Raw genomic sequence first — 22,423 nt, 5'->3', positions numbered from 1 at the left:
CATCATTACCTCAGTCCAGAAACAATGAGCGCAAGGCCACTCCACCAGATACCAAGCTACTTCCACACAAGCCCTGCAATAACTCATTCCCATTAAGCTCTCTTCATATAGATTATCATATTTTTGATGTTACGGCAGCTTATGTCACATATTAATTTTTGCTAAGTAGCCATTAGAACATACATCTGTCATGAAAATTACTGGCACTGCTATGTTACTGAACATAATTTACCATGGCAGCATATGAAATTTTAAATGACATGTTCACAGCATGATTATGTCAATTATATGTAGCATAGTTTAAATGAAGCGTTACCATCATCACTGTCATATCAAAATCTTGTATCTCTGAAATTAAACTTTTATAAGGAAAAAATTAATGCATATTAATGTAACATGACCATTTATATTGTTCCTTTCATACAAATTTTTAAATTTAAATGAAATGGAAAAAAATGGGAAAACATGGAAACACCAGCTTTTGATATGACAGTAACAATGCATTCTGTTGGAAACAGACAGTGTAATAGATGAGTTCAAATGAATACAATTAAATGGAATATTCAATATTTTTATGTGAATTTCAGTTTTAAAATACCAATGCAGTATACACAAGTTATACAGAAGAGCCAAAGAGCATCAGCATCTATCCGATACCGCAATCCCAGATAACAGCAACACCATCAGTCATTAAGTGAGCACTTTCATTTTGTATTGCTGTATTTTAGCAGGTATGTTGTGTTTATGCTCATACAAAGAATGCTTTTCCTTTTATGGTAGGTTATGCAATGATATTAGCGTTTTTGCTCAGAGGTTAGCTATTGTTCTTAGTGCAGGCTCATCGTCACATATAGACCTTATTGTTTCTCTCATTCTCTGTCTTCGTCTTCCAGAAAGTTCTGCAGAATCCTTTGAGGTTTTCCTTCCAAACTGACCCTGGGGTGGAAAGTGTGCAAAGCCGTCAGCCATAGTGTCTTTATGTTGCTGGTTCCATTCTCAGGTGTTCACTTTATCACCAGTTGAAGCAAGACAACCTCTTAGGTGTAGACAGTTAACAGTAACAAGTGTGAATATTCTGCTTGTAGCCATGATATTGTAGAAAGGCTCAGAGTTGTTTTAAAGTCTTTAAAGCACTTTGAAAGCAGCACAAAAACATCACTCATAGAACAAAATATCTTTTGTAAATTCACAAAAAAACCAACATAAACCACCTACAAAAAGTTCACAGTTGCAACACAGTTCATTCTTTACACTTTAGTGTCCTCTTGTCAGTTCTTTGCCAAAAATAAAGAGCAATAAGAAGGCAGAGGAACGTGCCGGCTTGGGCATAGTGTGCAAGGCGCTCATGGGAAATGCAGTTTTTTTCTTTTTTTTTTTTGTTGTTGTAGTGCTTTCACAGAGACAGTTACAATAAAGCCATGCAACAAGGAATAAGGATCAGGGAGAGGAGCCATGAGGGATGGACTTCATATCCCAGAATGCCATTGTTCACAGGAGATCTTCAGGAAGAGCATTTGACGAGGCACCTGGCGGTCAGGCCTCAGGTCTGGTCCAGCCATTCGGCTCGTTTTGGGGCTTTGCAGGTGTGTATGTCGACCGCCTCTTCACAATCCTTACATTCAACGGCACAGCACCACTTAAACTTACACTCGCACTTTGTGATGCGTTTCACGCGTGTCGTATCGTAGCCCCGCCCACAGCACATCACCTCACATCCATCTGTCCCTCGAGATGATTTGTTACAGACGCGACCAGCTGTGCCCAACGAACCTTAAAGAGAAATGGAGAAGTTGCTTAGAACTCAACATACATGAGCAACAGACAAAATCGTTTTTTTAGAACAGTGTAAGATGTTAAACTCATTCAAAGCACATGTTCCGATCTGGGACCGGATTCACGAAAGTGTCTTAAAGAAAATCTTCTTGATTGTGGGTTTTTTGTTTTTTTTACTTCATTTTTAAGAAAGTTATGAGAAAGTTTTATTCTTTAAATAACCTCTCAAGAATTTTCTTTTCTTAACCATTTTCTTTGGATAATTCTAAGAACAAGAAACTAGATGTGCATTTCCTGAAGGAACTGCAGGAGTGCTTGAAAAGAGCTTTGTGTTTGTGTGTAGGTGAACAACACCTCCTTAGGTATGTGTCTGTGTGTGCATGTCTGTGTGGTGTGTGTGTGTCTGTGTGGTGTGTGTGAGAGGGAGAGATGTGTGTGTTTGAGGGGGGAGAATAATTCAAATGAACGGTCACTCTGTTATGCAGCTCTTAGTGGAGAAGCCTTGTTTGAGTCCGATTTGCACCCTCTAAACAAATAGTCATAACTTGGGAAATGTTTACTCTATCGCTTAACCGGATAGATGGTCTGAGATAAGACCCCTTGAGGATTATTTTGGTGTAATGTTGTGTGTATTGAGAAGAAAATGTCTGAGTTATGACAAGTTAAACACAGAGAAAATCTTGAAATAAGCAGATTCTGATTTTGAGAAATTTACATGGAAGTGAATGGGTCAGTTTTCTGGGCCTAGTGCCAAACTGAAATGGAGTTTCTAGGTGAAAATTTAAGGATTTTAAAGCAGATTCCCTGCGTGATCAGCTGTGTCTGTGAGACTGTGAGAGTGGCCTGCTGTGACATCATCGATGTCAGTTAGAATTTGAAGTTCTAGAACATTCTGCCATTCATTCTTATGGGAGGTTTTTCATTTTTAAACTTTATTTTATTAAAAACTACCAATTCAATCGACTCCAAAAATACACAGCGCCGAGACCTTCGAAACATAGTTTGAATGAAGTCTGTATGTTAAGCGGTTCGAGCTGTATTAATCGAAGAAAAGTGTGGAAGAAGAATAAGAAGAATTATGAGAGATAACAATAGAGCACTTTTTAAAGCCCTCTAATAAGAAGTAATTCTAATAACAAGTGGTATTCTTGAAAGTACCGTGTTCTTAAATGCTAACTTGATGATAGCCTCATACTGTAAGAATTGACAAGGTAGGTTATTTATCATGGAAACTGCCTCTGGTGCTGCTCCTGTTCATCCTCGTCCATCATCTCCCAATTATCATATTTTCCAATTAGTTTTTTTCTGCTGGCTATTTCTTCCACCATTACATCAAGTTCCTGTTTTAAACACTTGGTTTGATGTTTTTCCTCCATTTTGCTGCCCTGCTAAAAATAAATAACAGAAGACAGTCTTAAGAAAATAGTTAAGATTATCTTAAGAGCATATTAAAAATATTTTAGTGTTACTCTTTAACTGACAGTAGAAAGTTTGAAAGTAGCCAGCCAGATTATTTGCTATAAGGCCTTATACTATATATATTTTTTTAAGTGTAGGACACGAACTCTCTTTCAAAACATATCATTCAATCCTCAGTCTGTACTGAGGATTGAATAATATGGAATATATGGAATTTATATGGAATTTAAACTGCAAAAACAGCACAATTTAAACCCCCTTTTTTTGTTATGTTATGAAAACCAACGCATTTACACATTCACCCATTCAGCCTACTGCAGTTTAGCCCCACCAACCATTTTTTTGCTTATTTGGTTTGTGAATTTCCTTCTTTTCTGGCTCTCTTTTTTCTCAATAACAGCTTCTCAACAGCTACACATCCTTTCAGACTCACCATGTTGTCTTCTCACAGTGGAAGTTTGGACAGAAACCTGTGGATTTTTTAAATCTGAAGAAAGAGTGGAGCTCTCTTTCAAAGATGAAAGCTTTAAGTATTGTTTATCTGATGGTGACAGTTTTGGTGGTCTACCAGATCTTGTACAGAGTCCCATTTTATCTGCGTTATTAAATCATTTTAACTCCAGTTCTGGAAGCTCATTTTGTTCCACTTATTTTTCTTTGACTTTCCCCTCCTTATGCAAGTGAATTATCTTATATCTAACTTCCTCAGAAATATCTCCGGAAAAATGTTTGCTGTTTTGACTAGAATTCAAATAAATGAAGCGTGGTGTCTGATTTTTGCATATTACTGTATATATCTCAAAAGATTAAAATTTAGTACAGCACGTAACTGTTGTTAATAATTAATCCCTTAGACAAACACTGGAATGGAGGGTTACGCTTGGTGGATATAGTTGTGTTCCAGGGTTAAACAGGCTCAGGACAGTGAGGCTCCTGCTCTGAAAGAATCGGTGACACTGGCGTCTCACCCCCTGCCCTGCGGCCGTGCTCACATCAGTTGGAGAGCCATGTTGGCAGGAAGAGAGAATGGCTTTTGAAAAATGAGCCTGTTGTATCCTTGGGGTGCAAATACCACCAGGAGGGGTGGAAGGGGGGAGAGCAAGGGCGCACTGACCCACTGAAATCACTGAGCTGTAAGCTGTCTGTCTGAGTCAGATACAAACCCAAACCAAACACAACCCAGACGAAACACACACTCCGACATGAGTCATGCTTCACTGCTCCAGTGGCCATTATCCACAACAGTAATACAACCCAAGCTCAGCGCAACCCCGCCACACACGCAGCGTCTCTCACACCTGCATCCACAGCTCAGGTGCTAGGCTAATCTGTTTTGGCAGTTTGCTGAAAAACAGTGACACAGTCACCCCACGAACAGCTCTTAGATAACTAAAGGGACTGCAAAAGCAGCATGATTTTAGTTTCTGTGGTCCTATTTAGTTCTTGTTCGAAAGTCTATTTAAAAGCCTCAGTAACAATAAACTGGACTAGCGATAAACCAGCTGGAGCAATTGCGGATAAACCTTTAAGTGGGGGTTAAAATGGGGTTGCCCATGTTAGCCTTAAGGCCGAGTTATGTTAAAGCTTTGACAGTGAAAATGTATGAGTAAAATTACCTTAATTTCAGTGGTAATCACCAAAACATTTGAGTTTATATGATGTATAATTATATATAGACTATATATATTTTCAGTGACTGTATATGATCTGTATATGATGTATATAACAGGGAGTAAGACTGCATCTCTGTCCCTCATAGTCACGTAGTGAGCAGCTAGATCTCATTGTTTTGAATTATATGTGTCCCAAAGTCTGAAAATCAATGTGTAACCTTAGGAGGTAGAGTAAGATGGATCACTGGAGAGCAATATTACACATTATATTGGCCCATTTTCCCACATTGACAGATCTGATTACTGCTTTTGTAGTCTCAGTTACTATGAGGTGCCTATTTTGTTCCTTGAATGAGGATATTAGCAACATAATCATAAAGCATATTTTTCGATCACATGGCTGGTTCCTACCCCAAATTGTGGTGGTTTGATTAGATCCACCAAGGGGGTCAGAGAGATGTTCATGTGGTAGCATGCGTGTATCTCAGGAAGTGGTGTGTGTGAAGTAGTGTAGGCAGATAGATGAGTGTCGGCTGTAGATGTATGTCTCAGTGCAGTGCCTGCGGACAACGGGGTCACGGTGTGAGAGTGTCAGGGATTAACCAGGCAGAAACATCATGCTCCACCTCTTCTGACCCTTTCAAAGCACTTACTGCCCCTGTTGCCCCAGGGTTCGCATGGCAGGGGCCTGAGCTGGGGCAGGTGTGAGAATCGGCTTACTGCCGCCAGCAAATCCCACCTGTCTCACACTTAGCGGCTTTCTCATGCATACTTTACCCACTTTAGATTTATCATACTGGCTTTAGGCACATGAGATGGCAAGCCTATTGCTGTCTACAGTACACTGATGTGGTGCTGTACAGTAGCCATGGGCTTTCACTACAAGCATTTTACACTTAGTCACTGTCTTGTCACTAAGTCTCTTAGTCATATGTCTTGGGTTGATCAAATATTTTCTAATATCTATTTGTGAAAAAGACAAGTGTTGCTGTAGGATTAAACCACTTCAGGAGGCTGTTTGAGATGCACTGGAGAAGCAGCTAAGTCTAAAGTTATCTACTTCTTCTGTGTCAGTATTGCACACAAGTAAATCCACAATCAATTGAATATGAAATCAAATGTTCAGCACTGCATCTAATAGCTAGTTTTCCACTCATTGTCTGTAGTACTTAATACTTAGTACTTAGCATTGTCCTCTCCCACCAGTTTCTTACCCAAAATTCAGGGTAAAAAACTATATCTGCATACCACAGCACTATCACCTTTCCTCTCTTGTGTGTTATAAAAGCTGGACCTGGTTCGTCCATTTAGTTCCTATCAAATACAAAACTACATAAAACTAAACTTCATTGGAATCCAGTGTCTCATGAAGAAATTATGGAAGAGAATTCTTTGTATTTGCACATAACCTGAGAAAACCAGCACTGATGCCAGCAAAATTTCTAATGCTAAGACTTAGTATAAACATGCATCATCAGTCAGCATCTCCTACCTGCAGCTTTATCCATTAAACAATAGTCAGGCGAGTTCTCAAAGTACACCAGGTCATTTTTTGTGGCGTTCCTGAAGTCCTTGTTAGCCACTGTGAATCCTGTTCCATCCTGGTTGACAGTGACTTCGATGGCACCATTGTATTTTTTGCGGAGGTAATCTCCAGTCTTCCGAAAATCAGACATCGCCAACCAGCAAGTCCTCAACGTGCAGGAGCCACTGACACCATGACACTTACACTCCAGCTTCATGAAGCGCTTCACTGACTGGTGCAAACAGACAGGAGAAAACAGGTATTAGATGTGTACTAACCGCTACTATTATTCACAGCCTATTTTGATAAAGTCACTGATGTTACGGTCAGCCTCATTGAGTCAAAGTGCAACTTTGAACATACTGTAACGGTGTCAAAAATAACTGTCAGTTTATGTCAAAATAAACAGTTTCCTGCAAATCTGACATTTAACTGGTCCATTTGAACAAGGGCCTAGTTTTTGTTTCAGAAGCTGGGGAATCAGCTCAGTTGTGTTTCTATCACCCAGTTGGGCAGCAAGATATTTAGCGATTTTCAATGCAACCTCAAGCTACCTGCCAAACCCTGGATTTTGAAATGAGAAGAAGACATGTCCCCTAGACTCTCTCTGAGAACGGTGGTGTTTAAGTCCTTAAATAGCCATGTGCTCATTTTATTATACACGTCTATAACCTAAGAATTGCCTTTAAGTTTGCCTTAAAGTTTCTGCACTTACTGAACGATAAGTCTTAGTAAATAATAATCCTGAGATTTCAAGGGCTTAAAATTACAAAAAAACCTGCTGTGCTCACCCATTTTCCAATACTTCTGATACCTTTATAGCTTATACTTATGAAGTCTATATTATTTAAATTCACTGACGTTTTCGGAAAACAAGTTTCTCTTTGAATACTTTTTAAACACTTAAATCATCAGATTCATGAACTTGGGAGGTGGTTGTCCAAAGCACAACTGACGGTACAGGACGTCCTTCTGTATGTTGCATGCAATTACACATTTCCACCAGAGAGGTCTCTAAATCCCCAAAGTATTACATAGTGCAGCTTAAAACCAGTCAAAATCAGTCATACTGTATTGCTTGGTGGTCATTCTGAAAATAAAGTGGTAATGAGCAATAATTGTAATGGCCCAATAACTACAAATACTCCTTGGACATACCCTACAGAAAGTATGCTGTCACAGAGAGTATATAAGATTGTTATGAAAGTACAAGTCTGGGGACAACTTATTAAACCTGTGGTGCTGGACTGTGGCGAAATCCACCACAACAAAGATCAGCATCTATCCCCAAATTGGCAAAACAAGCTAGCTGATTGAACAGTTACCCTTTTTAAGAAGTAATGTTTATTTGTACCACATATAACGTATCTGCACATGTGACACATATCCATATGCTTAAGTTTTTCTTTACAGCCATGCTAACTTATGTCACTTTCATGGGCTAACTACAATGTTATTGTTACTTTGAGCTCCACCCGATAGAAATTACACACTTGGCAGTTACAAATTTTCTAAAAAAAAAAAGAAAGAAAATAATTTGTCTACATTTACAGCCCAAAATTTCTCATAGCTGACTCCAGACTTTCTTGTTACTAGATCACAGCTGGCTGGGTGATGTGTGAAGTTTGGCATTGACATGAACAGATCATTTCTTTTTCCAGTATGAGGTGTTTTGAACATTCTAAACCATCAGAAAGTGCCCACTGATTGCTCACCATTCTTCCACAACGGTTGTTATGAAGGTTCACTAACGCTCGTGCATCCTTCACTGTCCGCTCTTTCGCATCTATAAAGGCTTTGGCGAACTTTATCCCATAGTTGATGTTGTCACTGCAGCCACCCCAGTCGAACTCGCCTCGCTCGTCCCGCGCTTTACCGCGCTTGTGGGGGTCACAGTTGCATGTCTTCAGCTCGCCTTGGCTGCAGGCACGGGTGATGGCATAAACAACGCCTGCAGAGGAGATTGCATATACAAAAGCCGCCTCCCGACTGCCTGCAAAAAAGGAAAAACAGAATAATAAGAAAAAACTTAACAATAGCAATAGTGTTCTAGTGTTTGGGCCCCTACAAATAAAGGGTGTTAAAGGAAATGATGACAAACATGCATGCATACACCGGCTCATTCACTCACTCTCACTCAAATGTGTAATCACACACTCCATGTTGTTTAAGAGAGAGGCTCCCAATCCCAAACAATATCACACACACCCACGTAGCTCGTTCGTCTGCCACTGACAGCGCTGAAAGGACGTGTCTGCACGGAGTGTAAGTGTTACTTTTAAATATTAGTACAGGAGTAATCTCTCTGGGATGGGCTCCTCTCCACTCAGATAAACTGTTTAAAGCCGGGCAGTTTGATACCCCCTCACTGCTGCTCTGTGGAAGTCAGCTGAGGTAGACTGCTTTCCCCAACACCCGCATCCCCACCGAGAGCAGCCTCTGTGTTTGCTTTCTAGTCACTCACACTGATTAATCTGGCTAAACTGAAAATGAGAAAATATAAACCATTCATTTCCCCACAGCACTGGGAAGACGTGAGACGGCATGGCCTTCATTAAAACTGATGGAATTACAGTGAATTACTGTAAAAGTTACTAATTACTGTCACATCAGAAAGAGATTATTAAACATTCATCAAGTTTAACTCATAAGAAAGTATTTGTTGCTGTTGTAAACACTGAAATAAGGAGTTAAAAGTGTTTTCCTGTGCTGCTATTCTTTGGGGCTGTATGTGGGAGTGTATATAGGTCAAACAGGAAAGCAAAATAACAAAATACAAAATTCTACAGAACACTGACCTGACCTGATGACTGGAAAATAACTGAGCACTGTTTATAACCATTTCAATGCTCAGACTGGAACCAATATCTAGTTCCAATAAACTGCCATTTTGTGGCTCTCTTAATGAGATGAATGAGACTATAACACTGTGGAACCCTAGGCTTATTATACAGTCATTAAGACCTTTTCTTCAGTGATTACTATGAACGTAGTGTGCACATTATGTAGCTAAGACAGTGAGGAATTGGATTCTAGTTTAAGTGGGTAATTACAGAATGCAAGTTCTCCGGATTACCACATACATTCACTGACCACTTTATTGTTCAGTTGCTTGTTAACACAAATAGCTAATCAGCCAATCACATGGCCGCAACTCAATGCATTTAGGCATGTAGAGTTGGTCAAGACAACTTGCTGAAGTGCAGACCGAGCATCAGAATGGGGAAGAAAGGTGATTTAAGTGACTTTGAAGGTGGCGTGGTTGTTGGTGCCAGACGGGCTGGTCTGAGTATTTCAGAAACTGCTGATCTACTGGGATTTTCGCGCACAACCATCTCTAGGGTTTACAGAGAACGGTCCGAAAAAGAGAAAATATCCAGTGAGCGGTCAGTTGTGTGGACGAAAATGCCTTGTTGATTTGAAAGGTCAGAGGAGAATGGGCAGACTGGTTCGAGATGATAGAAAGGCAACAGTAACTCAAATAACCAACCAAAATCTCTGAGGAATGTTTCCAACACCTTGTTGAAAGTATGTCACGAAGAATTAAGGCAGTTCTGAAGGCAAAAGGTGGTCCAACCTTTTACTAGCAAGGTGTACCTAATAAAGAGGCCGGTGAGTGTATATGTACCAGATGAAAACAGTACATTTTGTACTCTTTCTGTGAGGTTATGAAAGCCCTATAGCTTGGAAGAAAGACCACGCATGAAACCCCTCTTATCCATCTTCAGCAATACTTTACTTGATCCATAACCTTAAACACATCATTGAAGATGTCATATGTCACACGTTAATGCTTGTTGTCTATTCTAATCAGCTTTTATGATGCCAAATATTATAGTATCTGGCATGACAATTAATGGTAATGTAATATTAATGGATATAATTTGTCATGACAACTTATGACAGCATCAAGACATCTGCCATCAGATGTTTATGCCATGTATTCCTCCTGACGTCTATTACTTTAGTCCTTCAAAGGAGAGTTTGGCCTTATAGTGCCAGAATCCAGCTCAAACTCTCATAATTTCTGTCTTATAGTCCCAACTTTAGGCAGAAATGAAAGGTGTGGTCTACACTGATAAACAGATATAAAGACAGGGCAGCAGAGATTGGAATATCCAATCTACCAATGTGCTTCACAGCGTAACTCTTAGATAGTGCAGATTTTTTGGTATAGCCCAGATTTCAGTGCAACTATACCAGGTAGTCAATTCCTGAATACAACATTGAGGTGTACTGGGAGCTGGGATGAAGCAAAATTTTGGACCATCTAGGTGGTAGGTTACTGCATTGGGAAACTGTTGGTGATACTGGTATAAGATGATTCCTGCTGTACAACACTGGGCATGCCCTTGACCCTTGTATTGATGTTACTGCTGCACTGACTTGAATTAATTAGCCAAAGCCATTCCTTAACCTGGTTTTCCCCTTTCCTGTATTTTAATATTTTATACTTATGTTAAGACATCATTCTATGTTTATATTGCACCTTTGTTACTGTTTGCTATCCGGTGTTGACCAGAGGAGGATGGGTTCCCCTTTTGAGGCTTGGTTCCTCTCAAGGTTTTCCTTGCCACTGTTGCCATTGGCTTGCTTATGGGCTTTTGGACCTGGATTTTTTCTGTAAAGATGCTTTGCGACAATGCCTGTTGTAAAAAGCACTATATATAAACCTTAACCTGACTTGATTCTTAAATAAGATGCACCCATACTGACACAGGAGTACACATTGTCATTAGAATGAGTTACACTAGTGTAAAGCCTTCCCAGAAGAGTAGAAGCTGCAAGTGTAGCAAAGTAGAACACATTTCATATTAATGCCCTTGTTTTGCAATGTTGAACAGCAAAAAGAGTCATGACTTCAAGAGATTTTTACTAAGAAGAATGAAGTAACCTAGCCCACCTTAGGTGAAAAGGTAGGGCTCAATCAAGCTTCTGGGATGTTACTCTCTAATCTCTAAGATACTGCCATCTGGAAAGTGAGGTCATACTCACCCAGCACCAACATTATCCATCACTTGCTATCTCTCATTGCCTCTGCATGTCTCTGTCTCTCTCACTCTCTCCTCTCTTTGTGCATCTGTCCCTTTCACACATACAGAGAAACACTCACTGCGCTGCATGACTCTTCCAAAGACGGTGTGGTCACGGTCGAGTGTGCTGCAGTTCCAGCGGTGGTGTCTGAACTGGTGCTGGCACTCGCGGATCCACTCCTTACCCCCCTCACTGATGGACTGCATCACATCTGGATACTTCTGGCACAGCTGTCTCTGCTTATTCACCAGGCCAGGGACGTTATCACATATCACTCGTGCACCCAAAGCGCCGATGTACCTGCCCAAAAACACAAACACATTCAAACATTTGGTTAAATGGTACTAAATTTTACGTCAGTAGCCCACAAATGTACAGTACTGTGCAAAAGTCAGAGAACATCCCATATTTATAGCCAAAACAGCTATTTAGAACAAGTTATTAATGTTCCCGTGCAGGACATAGCAGGAAACATAGCATAGTTGACCAAAGGAAAACATATATTCCAAAATGGTGACTTCACAAGAGGAGGCAAAAGCATTCTTAATGATCTCTGACTTCGTATTTAATGGCCAGCTTACCTGGTAAGGGTAGTCTTTGACTTTTGCACAGTACTGTAACATATTTTAAAATGAATGTTTCATAAATGTTCCGAACAATTTTAAGGCTTAAAACGAGCATTTTAAAGTTTAAAGATTTAACATTCCACTAATACTCAGAAGTGGATGGTTGGCTAAGGCTAGGTGTGGTAGAGAATACAGATCCTGACTGTGCTTTTCAAGTTTTGGCAACAGAGTTACTGTAAGATTTATTTGGAAATGCACATCAGATACAGAGTGAAAAAAAGAGCTGGCAATGAAAAGCCTGAATACCTGCATACTGTTTTTACTGCACTACTGAAGTGCTGGACCAAAATAGTCTCATCTAAGAGTGTAAAAATGCACAGATTTTGGAATGTTGTAATCAATTATTAAAGCAATTAGTTATGAGAGACCATGCATTAACGCAAATTTTATCACAACCGAGGGATGTTCTGAAACCCTCATATCCATGGTTAAATCACTGAAATGTATGACATCAAGTGGCTTTTAGAAAACAGCAACAGCATGAAATATGATGAAGTACACAATTAAATGTTTCCGTTATAATACATTTACATTTACATTTACAGCATTTAGCAGACGCTCTTATCCAGAGCGACTTACAAGCGACTTACAATAATAGTGATAATCATAGCAATAAACTATTATTCCAACAATAGTTTTTGAGTTTTAGAGTTTGCTACTGTCCCCCAGCAACCTGCTGGAACTTTCAGTTGCTTATCATTGTTTATTGCAGCCACTTCACTGACAATGAAAGTATCATAAAATCAAAGTATTTAATCTTTTACTCTGTTTAGCCTACTATCTTCTAGCCTAGGTCCTAGGAAAATAAGCTAATAAGTTACACCTTAGTTTAAACAAAACCAGGCTCTTAAAACGTTCAATACTTTGGGTGGTCCATGTGAGGAGCACAACAGCACAGTGGTTTTTACTGACTTGGCACATTAGTACAGAATTAATTTGTTGTGGGTGATCACAGGAGAGCATTTATCAAGTATTTTCAATAAACATCTACAAGCCTGGTCTTCCAATCAAGAATTAAGATGCTTATTTAGCATGCTGGTGTTGAATTTTCTCAGGACTGATGTTGAAAAGGAAATCGTACATGATGCTAGAGAAATTCTAACTGATGTTTAAATGCAGTACTGCTTTTACTCTTATGTGTACAGAAACTCACTGTGTGTCTACTATCTTCACTAATCTAACTCAAGCCTGAGAGATAGCAGGACCTATTGCTTCCTCCCTCTCATGCTCCCCCAGTCAGTCTCTCTCTCTCTCTTTCTTTCTCTCTCTCACTCTCCAGTTTCCACTCCTGTTATGGATGTCCCGTTCCATCACTGCCCACCATTTGTTTACCGTTCCCCTAACGCCCCCGTTAACACAGATTGGCACAAACTATACACATGATACACACACACTCTGTCTCTCTTTCTGACTCTCTCTCTTTCCCCCTATGAGCTTTATCTTGAACATTCCTGTTAACAACTCCTGTATCTCCGACCAAGCTTGAGATACATCACAATGTATGTCCCTGTACAACACAGCAAAACCCACTCACACACAGATTGCATAGATTAAATTGGTACATCTGTCACTGTCATTTTCAAGAAAAGAAGGAGAGTCTCTCAAGTCTGACTCTGCCTATCGTCAAAGAATCTGATGCATTTTGTCCCTTAAAGCTGCTTTTGCATTGAACATGGGATGTGCTGCTCATGTGTGTGGCAAGCTGCTTTCACACCACTTTCACACGCGCTCGCCGGTTGGGTGTGAAAGTGGGCAATGCACTCTGATAAAACTAACCTTCCCAATAGTGACGGGATCTACCCGACACGCTTACTGCTCTCCTATCGGCCGCGAAAAACAGCATAAGATCACAAGGACCCACCTACGTTAACAGGAAAGGGCTGTTTAACTGACAAGCAAAATATGTCACCCAACACAAAATTCTACCTTGCTTAAAAGATACTGACTGATTCAAAGAACACTCGTGAATAACTTTTGAAGATGTCTTGCTGCAAATATTACAAACTTTTTTAAGTCCAGTGATCTCAAGCAGCTACTTGCACAGCATAAAAGTGAGTTTCCCATCAGACTGATAAAACCTGCTGCATGGAGGCATCAACACATGGATGTGCTGATAGCCAGTCAGAGTGGAATTGACAATAACCCACCAACTGTGGTCTGCTTAGCCTGCAAAGTTATCAGACACTCCTTGAGTGTGTGGGGGGGAATGTCTGAGGGCTAAAGTGAAAACAGTCCAATTCTCTTTATGTGTAGGATGGTACAATGGTGTCATTTAAACCAGGGAAGTATTTACACCTTTTTTTTAATCCAGGTTTCTCACCTCCACTTTTCAAAATTAGCTAGAGGATGCTGGGGAAGTCATCAAATAGGGCAGGTCAACTTCTGCTGCCCAGCTTTCATAAGATGCAGAATTGTAACATGGGTTAATTAATAAAAATCTATCTGATATGGAAGGATGGATAGACACATTAATGGATGGATCCTAAAGGAAATATTTGTGTAGAAGCAAAAGAACATGTATATGATAAATACAATAATTACATGTGCTGAATATATAGACAGTGCAAAGACATCAGTGCATCAGTGCAAGACTACTGTAAAGTGCACCAGTGACTGTGGCCACAAAAAGTATTCAGATACTTTAACCATTTAACCATTGGTATCACTCAACCATACCACCATATGGTAGACTGCTTGTGTCGAAAAATCCTGGAGAAGAATTCTAACCAGACTACACTAAGAGAACTGTAAGCACAGAGGCGTAAATGCAAGAATCTGTGGCTCTTTGTCTTGCAGTGGTGCTGGTATGCTTGTGGTCATTGATGCGATCATGAATTCAGAAGTGTATATAAAGGCATTTTGGATTAAAACGTCTGCAGACAATGATGATCTGAAACACACCAGCTGCTTTTTGAAAGATTATTTTGCCAAAAAGAAGTAGTATTGAAATAATCAGTATAAAATAAATGATACTTGGTTTGTCATTTTGTTTCTTAACATAGTAGAGTTGACACTTCATACATCATATTAAGAGTGGCACAAATGCAGGTATAGACAGATATAACAATTTTCACTGGCTACTGTTGCCACAAAGCCAATAAATTCTGTCCAAAAGTAAAAAAACAATGTCTATTGTTTATGAATTGTATTTACAATTAACAAGCATGCTCAGTACCTGATCTTCAGTTAATTATAACTACAAGTGTTTCTTTTAGAAGAAAAAGTTTATTACTTTATATTAAGAGCAACATGCTCTAACATTTTAGGAGTTTCCACAAGGAGGTGCTTTTAGTACACAAATTGCATTTGTGTGTGTAATTAAAGAGAAGAAATAACCTTGAACCCACACTAGCAGGAGCTCACAAATGCAGATTTTTGACCATATAGAGACCACAAAAATGAAGTCTAGGCTGCTGTGACTGTATGTGTTTAACAAGAAACTATGGTCATAATTATTGTTAGACATCGCCTAGGCCTAGTGAAAAGTGGTTTAGTTGTTAATTGTGAAAATCTGTCTAAAACATTACAATAAAAAAAACTGTGCAATGTTGTGGCTGGGGATATTGGGCAATAGGCAATTCTGGCCCTAGCACAAATGTCCCAAATACTTTTTGGGGTCACTGTAGACCCCTTTCCCAATGAATTTCCAACCTCATAGTGCCCCCTTACCTCTGAAACCCAAACTGTGCCTCTGACCAGACCAGTTCAGTTAAATCATTCACCTTTACTGAGCTGAGGTTCATCAGTGTTTGCATTCTGTTCTGCATCATTCCACTAAAGCAGACTCCAAATGGATCCTGTTCTGTTATGTGTTGCTATTACATATAGTCTAATTCTACATTGGTTATATCTTGAGGGTGGGTAGTACTGAGAGGGTGGTACCACATATAAAGCCCACACACGCCCACACACACACACACACACACACACACACACACACACACACACACACACACACACACAGCCCACTAAGGTTTCACAGATGATGGTGGGATGGAGAGGGGCTTTTACTGCTGCAATAAATCATTATCCACAGGACTATAACAACACACCGTAAAAAACACATTCTGTCATTTACCCTGTGTGTGTGCGTGTGTGTGTGTGTGTGTGTGTGTGTGTGTGTGTGTGTGTGTGTGTGAGAGAGAGAGAGAGAGAGAGAGAGAGAGAGAGAGAGAGAGAGAGAGAGAGAGAGAGAGTGTGAGGATCGGATATGGTTATGCTTGACTGGGTGAAGAATGCATGACTGTGGACTTGTAGGGATAGGTGGACAACCAAAAACACACACACACACACACACATACACACACACACACACAAACACACACACACACACACACACACACATACACACAAACAGGAGGACAACAAGAAAACTGACCTGACCACTTAAAACAGTACATCAGCAATAGTTTGCAGTAAAAATATAATTAGAGTTAATGCTGGCCAGAAAACCCATAATATGTAGACCATGTACCCATTTGTCCACTGTAAAAATGTTCACTTGAATAATATGCTTGCTGTGACCAAAATTATGGTTTAGACCTTTTGTCCTCCTGTGTCTCTGGTTCAACATCCATGAACTTGCCCTCAGGTAGAGTCAGACCCTTTTAATCACCAACTGGGGACTTTTGCATAAGACTGTAATGTTTGCTGATATTGTGCTTTATGTAAATCCAACAGAGTGGTTACACTGTAAGAACTTATGGAAGCATTTTTTAAGGTTCTCCAAATATGTTAGTCAGAAAAAAAAACATTCTTGGTATTTCTTGCACAACAGTGAGTTTTCTAAGAAAAATGTTGTCCAACATGTAAGCAATACTTAAAGTTAGCTGACACTAGCTAAAGTTCTTTTATATGCATACTTGCTCAACCCCATCTCACAAAGCCTTCTGAGGTATCGTCAAGACTGGGAGCAATTTCATAGGATTGCATATAAATAAGGAGAGAGAAGAAGAGAATAGCTAAACTCTCTTTGCCCCTGACCTGATCCATTCAAAACATCAGCATGAATTACCTCTTTGACAAATGAGAGATAAGAAAAGGTTTATACACAGTATGGTGCATATATTTATTTATTTATTTATTACTGTTTATATACAGTAAAGTTTCTGGTCAAAATGGTCATTTAGTACAAGCTAATTATGACAGCATCGCTTTTTTTTCGAGAAAAACTTGTTGTTTTTTAAAACGAGAAAAAGCAGGAATATTTTTCCACACCTCAAAAGTTCAGTCTTAGAAGCTGGTTGTACACATTCAGGGATGTTGAGGTCTGGACTCTGGGATGGCCAGTCCATTTTTCTAAGAACACTACTATTTTTTTTCTTTGCCGTTCCCTTCCTTCCCCGGAATGGATTATCTAATATCTCTTCACAAATATCTCTTGGAAAATGAATAATTTGCTCTTTCGACTGGGATTCAAATAAATGAAGGGCAGCCTTTGACTTTTACACAGTACTCTACCTGAACATTCAGAACTTGCTTTGGAGCTCGGCAAGGTGATGCACAGAAATTCTAGCTAATTCATTATGCCTTTTGTATTATTTATTTTCTGCTAATGCAGAAATAATATTGCGTCTTTTAGTCTGGATCAGGTGTCGGCAACCAGATTAAAAAAGAGTCAATTTTGTTCATTTTACCATATTGGCTGTATATATGTCTCAGTATGTGTTAATGTACTAATACAGGCTAAAAATATAATAAAAACGAAAACGCGGACTTCAATCTGCTTTAAGCTTTAGCTCAGCTATAGCCACTTTGCTCACATCTCCAGAAAGAAACTTTTCTTCAAAGATAGAATAGTTTCCTGTAAAATGTCTCTTAATGTTTGATTTTTATGAGGATTTTATAAGGTCGAAGTTGACCAACTTCTTGTTTGAATTTTCCCATTCCACCTTAAATGGTGCCTGAAGTGCCAGAATGTAATTGCTGTGCCATTTAAGGTGGAACGGGGCAGTTCAAATAAGAAGCTGACTTCAGCTTTGTGACTTTTTGTCAGTTTCTTGTTGCAGATTAAACATAGGAAACCAGCTGGAGTGCTTATAAAGGCAAATAAGTCCATTTGTCTCCAAATTATCAATGTTCATCTAAATTCTTTCTCTTTGCTTCTTTGTTAGCTACTAGCTAGGTGAGATTGTTGTCATTTAACCTTCAGGGTTAAAAGTTGGCAGTTATACATTAACTCCAATGTTTAAGACAGTCTATTGTTAAAACTGTATTTGAACGATCAGCAGGGCTGTATTTTACCGCAAAGTAGAAATACTTTATTTTTACCTAAAAATTCTGCTGTGGAGCCACAACAGGGCAGTGAAAGTGCCTAGTAGATCTACTACTAGCTGCAAACACTTCAGTTACATGAGATCGGTATGTCATAATTTATGATGTGATTTGTGTCATGCCAGTTGTTGGCTACTAGTGTTGACGTCTACTGTTCAAGATAAAGTGTTAAACTGGTGGTCTGATCTCAAAGCCCCTCGATCTTATAGGTGGTTCTCTTGTAACTCTATTATTTGTATGATCTCCATGATGTTCTCACAGCTAGAAAAGTTTAAAAAGTCAGGGAGAGGGACAGAGAAAGGGAGGAAGAGAGTAAGTTCACTTATATGAGACACTAACAGGCGGCTCAATAGCTTAAGAGGAGCCCTCTGTCTGCTTAGGGTGATGGATGAAGGTATTAGTCAGAGGGGGAAGACAGACAGAGAGAGAGAGAGAAAAAGAGAGAGAGAGACATCCCTTGACCTCTCCTCCTCTCTATCTTTGGTCATTGTCTCTTATTGGCGATGTCAGCTGACTTATTACAACTTAATAGTGATAAAGGACTTGGCTTTCTGATCTTCCACTCTATCTGAACCTCTCTCTCTCTTTCTCTCTCACTGCTTTCTAAACTTCAGCTCCGTGAAAGTGGGTTTTACAGAAATGCATAGATGCTCTATGATATACTTCTTAATTCCTTCTAAGACAAACATGCATCTTAATTCACAATCTGACATAACATATCTGTATGAGTGAGCCAGAGAGTGAGAGAGAGAGAGAGAGAGAGAGAGAAGAGAGAGAAAGAGAGACAGAGAAAGAAGAGAGGAAAGAAAATGGAATAAAAGGAGAAAAAGAGGATAGAGAGAGACAAAAAGAGAGAAAGAGCGAGGGACAGAGAAGTTAAAGAGGATGAAAGGAAGGGGTGACAGAGATAGAGAAAGGAGACAGAAAGAGTCAGATGACAAAAAGTTGAGAGAAGAGATGGGAAGAGAAAAGGAGGAGAAGGGGAGCGAGACAGAGAGGACGAGTGAGAAGAAGATAAGAGAAAAGGGGGAGAGAGGGTAGAGTGAGAAGAAGAGAAGAGCAGAGAAAAAGGGGTGAAAAATGAGACAGATATAGAATGAACGAGAAGAGGGAGAAAAATGTAAAAGAGAGACAGAGAAAGAGAAGGAGAGAGAGGAAAAAGAGGGACTGAGAGAAGGAGAGGGATAGAGACAAAAAAAGAGTAAAAGGAAGAGAAAAACAAGAGAAAGAGGCAGATGTAGACAGAGAGAAAGACAGATATGAACAGAGAGAAAGAAGGAAATGGATGGAGAGACAGTGAGAGACATCGAGAGAAACAGAGAGAGAAGAGAGAAAAAGGACAAAGAAAGAGAGAAAAAGGAGAGAGAGAGAGAGAGAGAGAGAGAGAGGAGGAATACAGAGAGAGATAGAGAGAGAGAGGAGAGAGAGAAAAAGGAGAGACAGAGAGGAGAAATACAGAGAGAGAGAGAGAGAAAGAGGAAGGAGGGGGACTTCAGAGAGAAAGAGAGACAGAGAGAGAGGAGAAATACAGAGAGAGAGAAAGAGAGAAGAGAAATAGAGAGAAAGAGAGAGAGAAAGACAGAGATGAGAATACAGAGAGAGAGAGAGAGAGAGAGAGAGAGAGAGATGAGAATACAGAGAGAGAGAGAGAGAGATGAGAATACAGAGAGAGAGGGTAGAGAGAGAGAGAAAGAGAGAGGATAGAGAGAGAGAGAGAGAGAGAGAGAGAGAGAGAGAGATGAGAATACAGAGAGAGAGGGTAGAGAGAGAGAGAAAGAGAGAGGATAGAGAGAGAGAGAGAGAGAGAGAGAGAGAGAGAGAGAGAGAGAGAGAGATGAGAATACAGAGAGAGAGGGTAGAGAGAGAGAGAAAGAGAGAGGAGAGAGAGAGAGAGAGAGAGAGAGAGAGAGAGAGAGAGAGAGAGAGAGAGAGAGAGAGAGAGAGAGAGAAAGAGGTTAATGATGGTTGTGCCTCTCACTTTTGAGGTCTCCAGCTGAGCTGAGTGAATGTGTGTATGAAGCCAGCAGGTCTGACACAGATTACTCTTATTAGGCTTCCTTTATTTCTCTATTAGGCCGCTGCTGAGTTGGCTGGCAGTGAAACACAGAGCCGTCAGAAAAACTAGAGCCTATAACTCTGAGAGAGAACTGCAGCACCTTCATCACAGCAGAGAGAGCACAAACAACCCGCTGTCCATCTGTACTAACTACACCACCAATCAGCTCAGTCACATCAGCGTTCAAACTAAGAGTTAACTTTGGTCGAAGTCAAAGCTGAATGCCTCGCGCCCGGCAGGACCGTGCGCGTGCCTGCCTGCTCACCACAAGCGGTGCATGTTTCACATTTTAATGCATGATGTTGGAAAATGTATTCTTTGAATATGAATGCATGCAATTTTTCCATTCTGTGTAAGCTTGTTTCCTGTTGGCAAACACGAGTAGGAGTTTATTTGATGGAGGACCCTTAACAAGGCATTTTAATGCAAATTTAATGCAATGAAAACAAAAAGTTGTTTGTATCGGTAGGAGTGAATATATGAGGGAGGAAAAGAAATGATGCACTTTGCCATGTTCAACCTCTAAAAAGAGACTTCTCTCTGCTTTATTGACATTTAAAGAGAAAGAGAGAGAGAGAGAGAGAGAGAGAGAGAGAGAGCATGGATGTATTATTCAATAAGGCGAGATGAGTAAAAGTCTCAGTACAGTTTCAACTGAGAGAGTGACACAGAGAGAGAGAGAGAGAGAGAGAGAGAGAGAGAGAGAGAGAGAGTTTTATACAAACATGCATCATCCAATAAGAGATAAGTAAAAGTACCAAAGAATAAACTCAGTACAGTTTCAATTGAGAGAGAGAGAAACAGAGAGAGAGAAACAGAGAAACAGAGAGAGAGAAACAGAGAAACAGAGAGAGAGAGAGAGAGAGAGAGAGACTCACCACCAGGACGAGTCCACGCGCGGCGTGAGGATGAGGAGCAGGATGATGAAGGCGCAGTAGAGCCGCGAGGAAGTGCGAGCGCCGTCCGCCGAGCTCGTGCTGCCCGTGCCGGCTGCGGATCCGGCGGGGCTCCGGAGAGGAGCATTAGGCTTGTAGCCCGCATGCATGGCGGTTGTGGCGGGCATGGCAGGAGATTATTATCCTCGGTTACGGCGGACAAGCGGAAAAACGGAGACGCATGTGTCCAGCGCTCTCAGCAGCGCGCGGGCATCACGGCCGGCCAGACGCGGCGCTGCGCGCGGGCGATGCGCGCTCCACCGAGCAGTAGCTCCGATCTGGGCGAGTGCTAGCGCGTGCCATTTAAAAAGTATTCCCCGCGAGCTGGCAGAGGCAGCAGAAATAATCCGAGCCAGACGCTGGAGCGCTCTCCCTGCTCTTCCTTCTCTGTGTGTGTGTGTGTGTGTGTGTGTGTGTGTGTGAGTATCTCTCTCTCTCTCTCTCTCTCTCTCTCTCTCTCTCTCTCTCTCTCTCTCTCTCTCTCTCTGTCTCTCTCTGTCTGTCTTTCTGTGCTCTCCCACCTACTCCGGGCGCTTCACGGAGAGCGCGCGCCTGACAGAGGTCGTTGTCTGAATGCGCGCGCTTGGCCGTACCGTCGTGGCTGGCGAAGGAGGAGAAGAGTGCGCGAAGCCCCCTGCGCTCTGCCACTAGAGCAGCCACCGGTGTGCGCGTTTGAAGAGCATTAGCTGTGTGGAGGGTGGGAGCGAAAAGAAGAGAGAGAGAGAGAGAGAGAGAGAGAGAGAGAGAGAGAGAGAGAGAGAGAGCAGCCTCTCACCTGTAAAGCAGACAGAGTCCCAGTAGATGAATAATCAACCTTCAGTTAGAACAAATGGAATAAACCTAATGAGCCTTACTACCTCACAGTCATTGCCACCATCAGCAGCATGATCACTACCATCTTCATCATGGCCTTCATCATTATCACCATCACTGCCATGATCAGTACTGTCAATGTTACCATCATCAGTACCGTCATCACCATCCTTACCACAGTCATCACCAACACCACAATCATTACTTTCACCACCGCCACCACCATCATCATCATCATTGTGTTGTCAGCAATCACAATAATTGCTATCACCATCAACATCATTAGCAGCAGCAGCACCTTAATTATCATCATCATCATTTTCAGTATCATAGTCAACATCATTATTAGCATTGCC

General features: G+C 40.7%; 1 protein-coding gene across 1 annotated transcript; it reads right to left on the bottom strand.

The window, feature by feature from the left end:
* Positions 1-1,321: 1,321 nt before the first annotated feature.
* wnt2bb (wingless-type MMTV integration site family, member 2Bb) lies at positions 1,322-21,689 on the bottom strand. The gene is made up of 5 exons (XM_017693422.2): positions 21,198-21,689; positions 11,444-11,664; positions 8,046-8,323; positions 6,298-6,562; positions 1,322-1,770 (listed from the first exon to the last, which is right to left on the bottom strand). The coding sequence occupies exons 1-5, from the start codon at positions 21,380-21,382 to the stop codon at positions 1,541-1,543; spliced, it is 1,179 nt and encodes a 392-aa protein (XP_017548911.1). The 5' UTR covers positions 21,383-21,689; the 3' UTR covers positions 1,322-1,540.
* Positions 21,690-22,423: the final 734 nt, after the last annotated feature.

This window comes from Pygocentrus nattereri, chromosome 28 (assembly GCF_015220715.1).
Source record: "Pygocentrus nattereri isolate fPygNat1 chromosome 28, fPygNat1.pri, whole genome shotgun sequence".
NCBI lineage: Eukaryota > Metazoa > Chordata > Actinopteri > Characiformes > Serrasalmidae > Pygocentrus > Pygocentrus nattereri.
This window is presented reverse-complemented; position numbering and strand designations above follow the sequence as displayed.

Coding starts and splice junctions, on each gene's coding strand:
- wnt2bb (XM_017693422.2), bottom strand. CDS start 21,382: ATGCCCGCCACAACCGCCATGCATGCGGGCTACAAGCCTAATGCTCCT. Junction 11,665..21,197: donor CGCGTGGACTCGTCCTGGTG/GTGAGTCTCTCT, acceptor GTTTTTGGGCAG/GTACATCGGCGCTTTGGGTG. Junction 6,563..8,045: donor ACAACCGTTGTGGAAGAATG/GTGAGCAATCAG, acceptor TGTTTGCACCAG/TCAGTGAAGCGCTTCATGAA.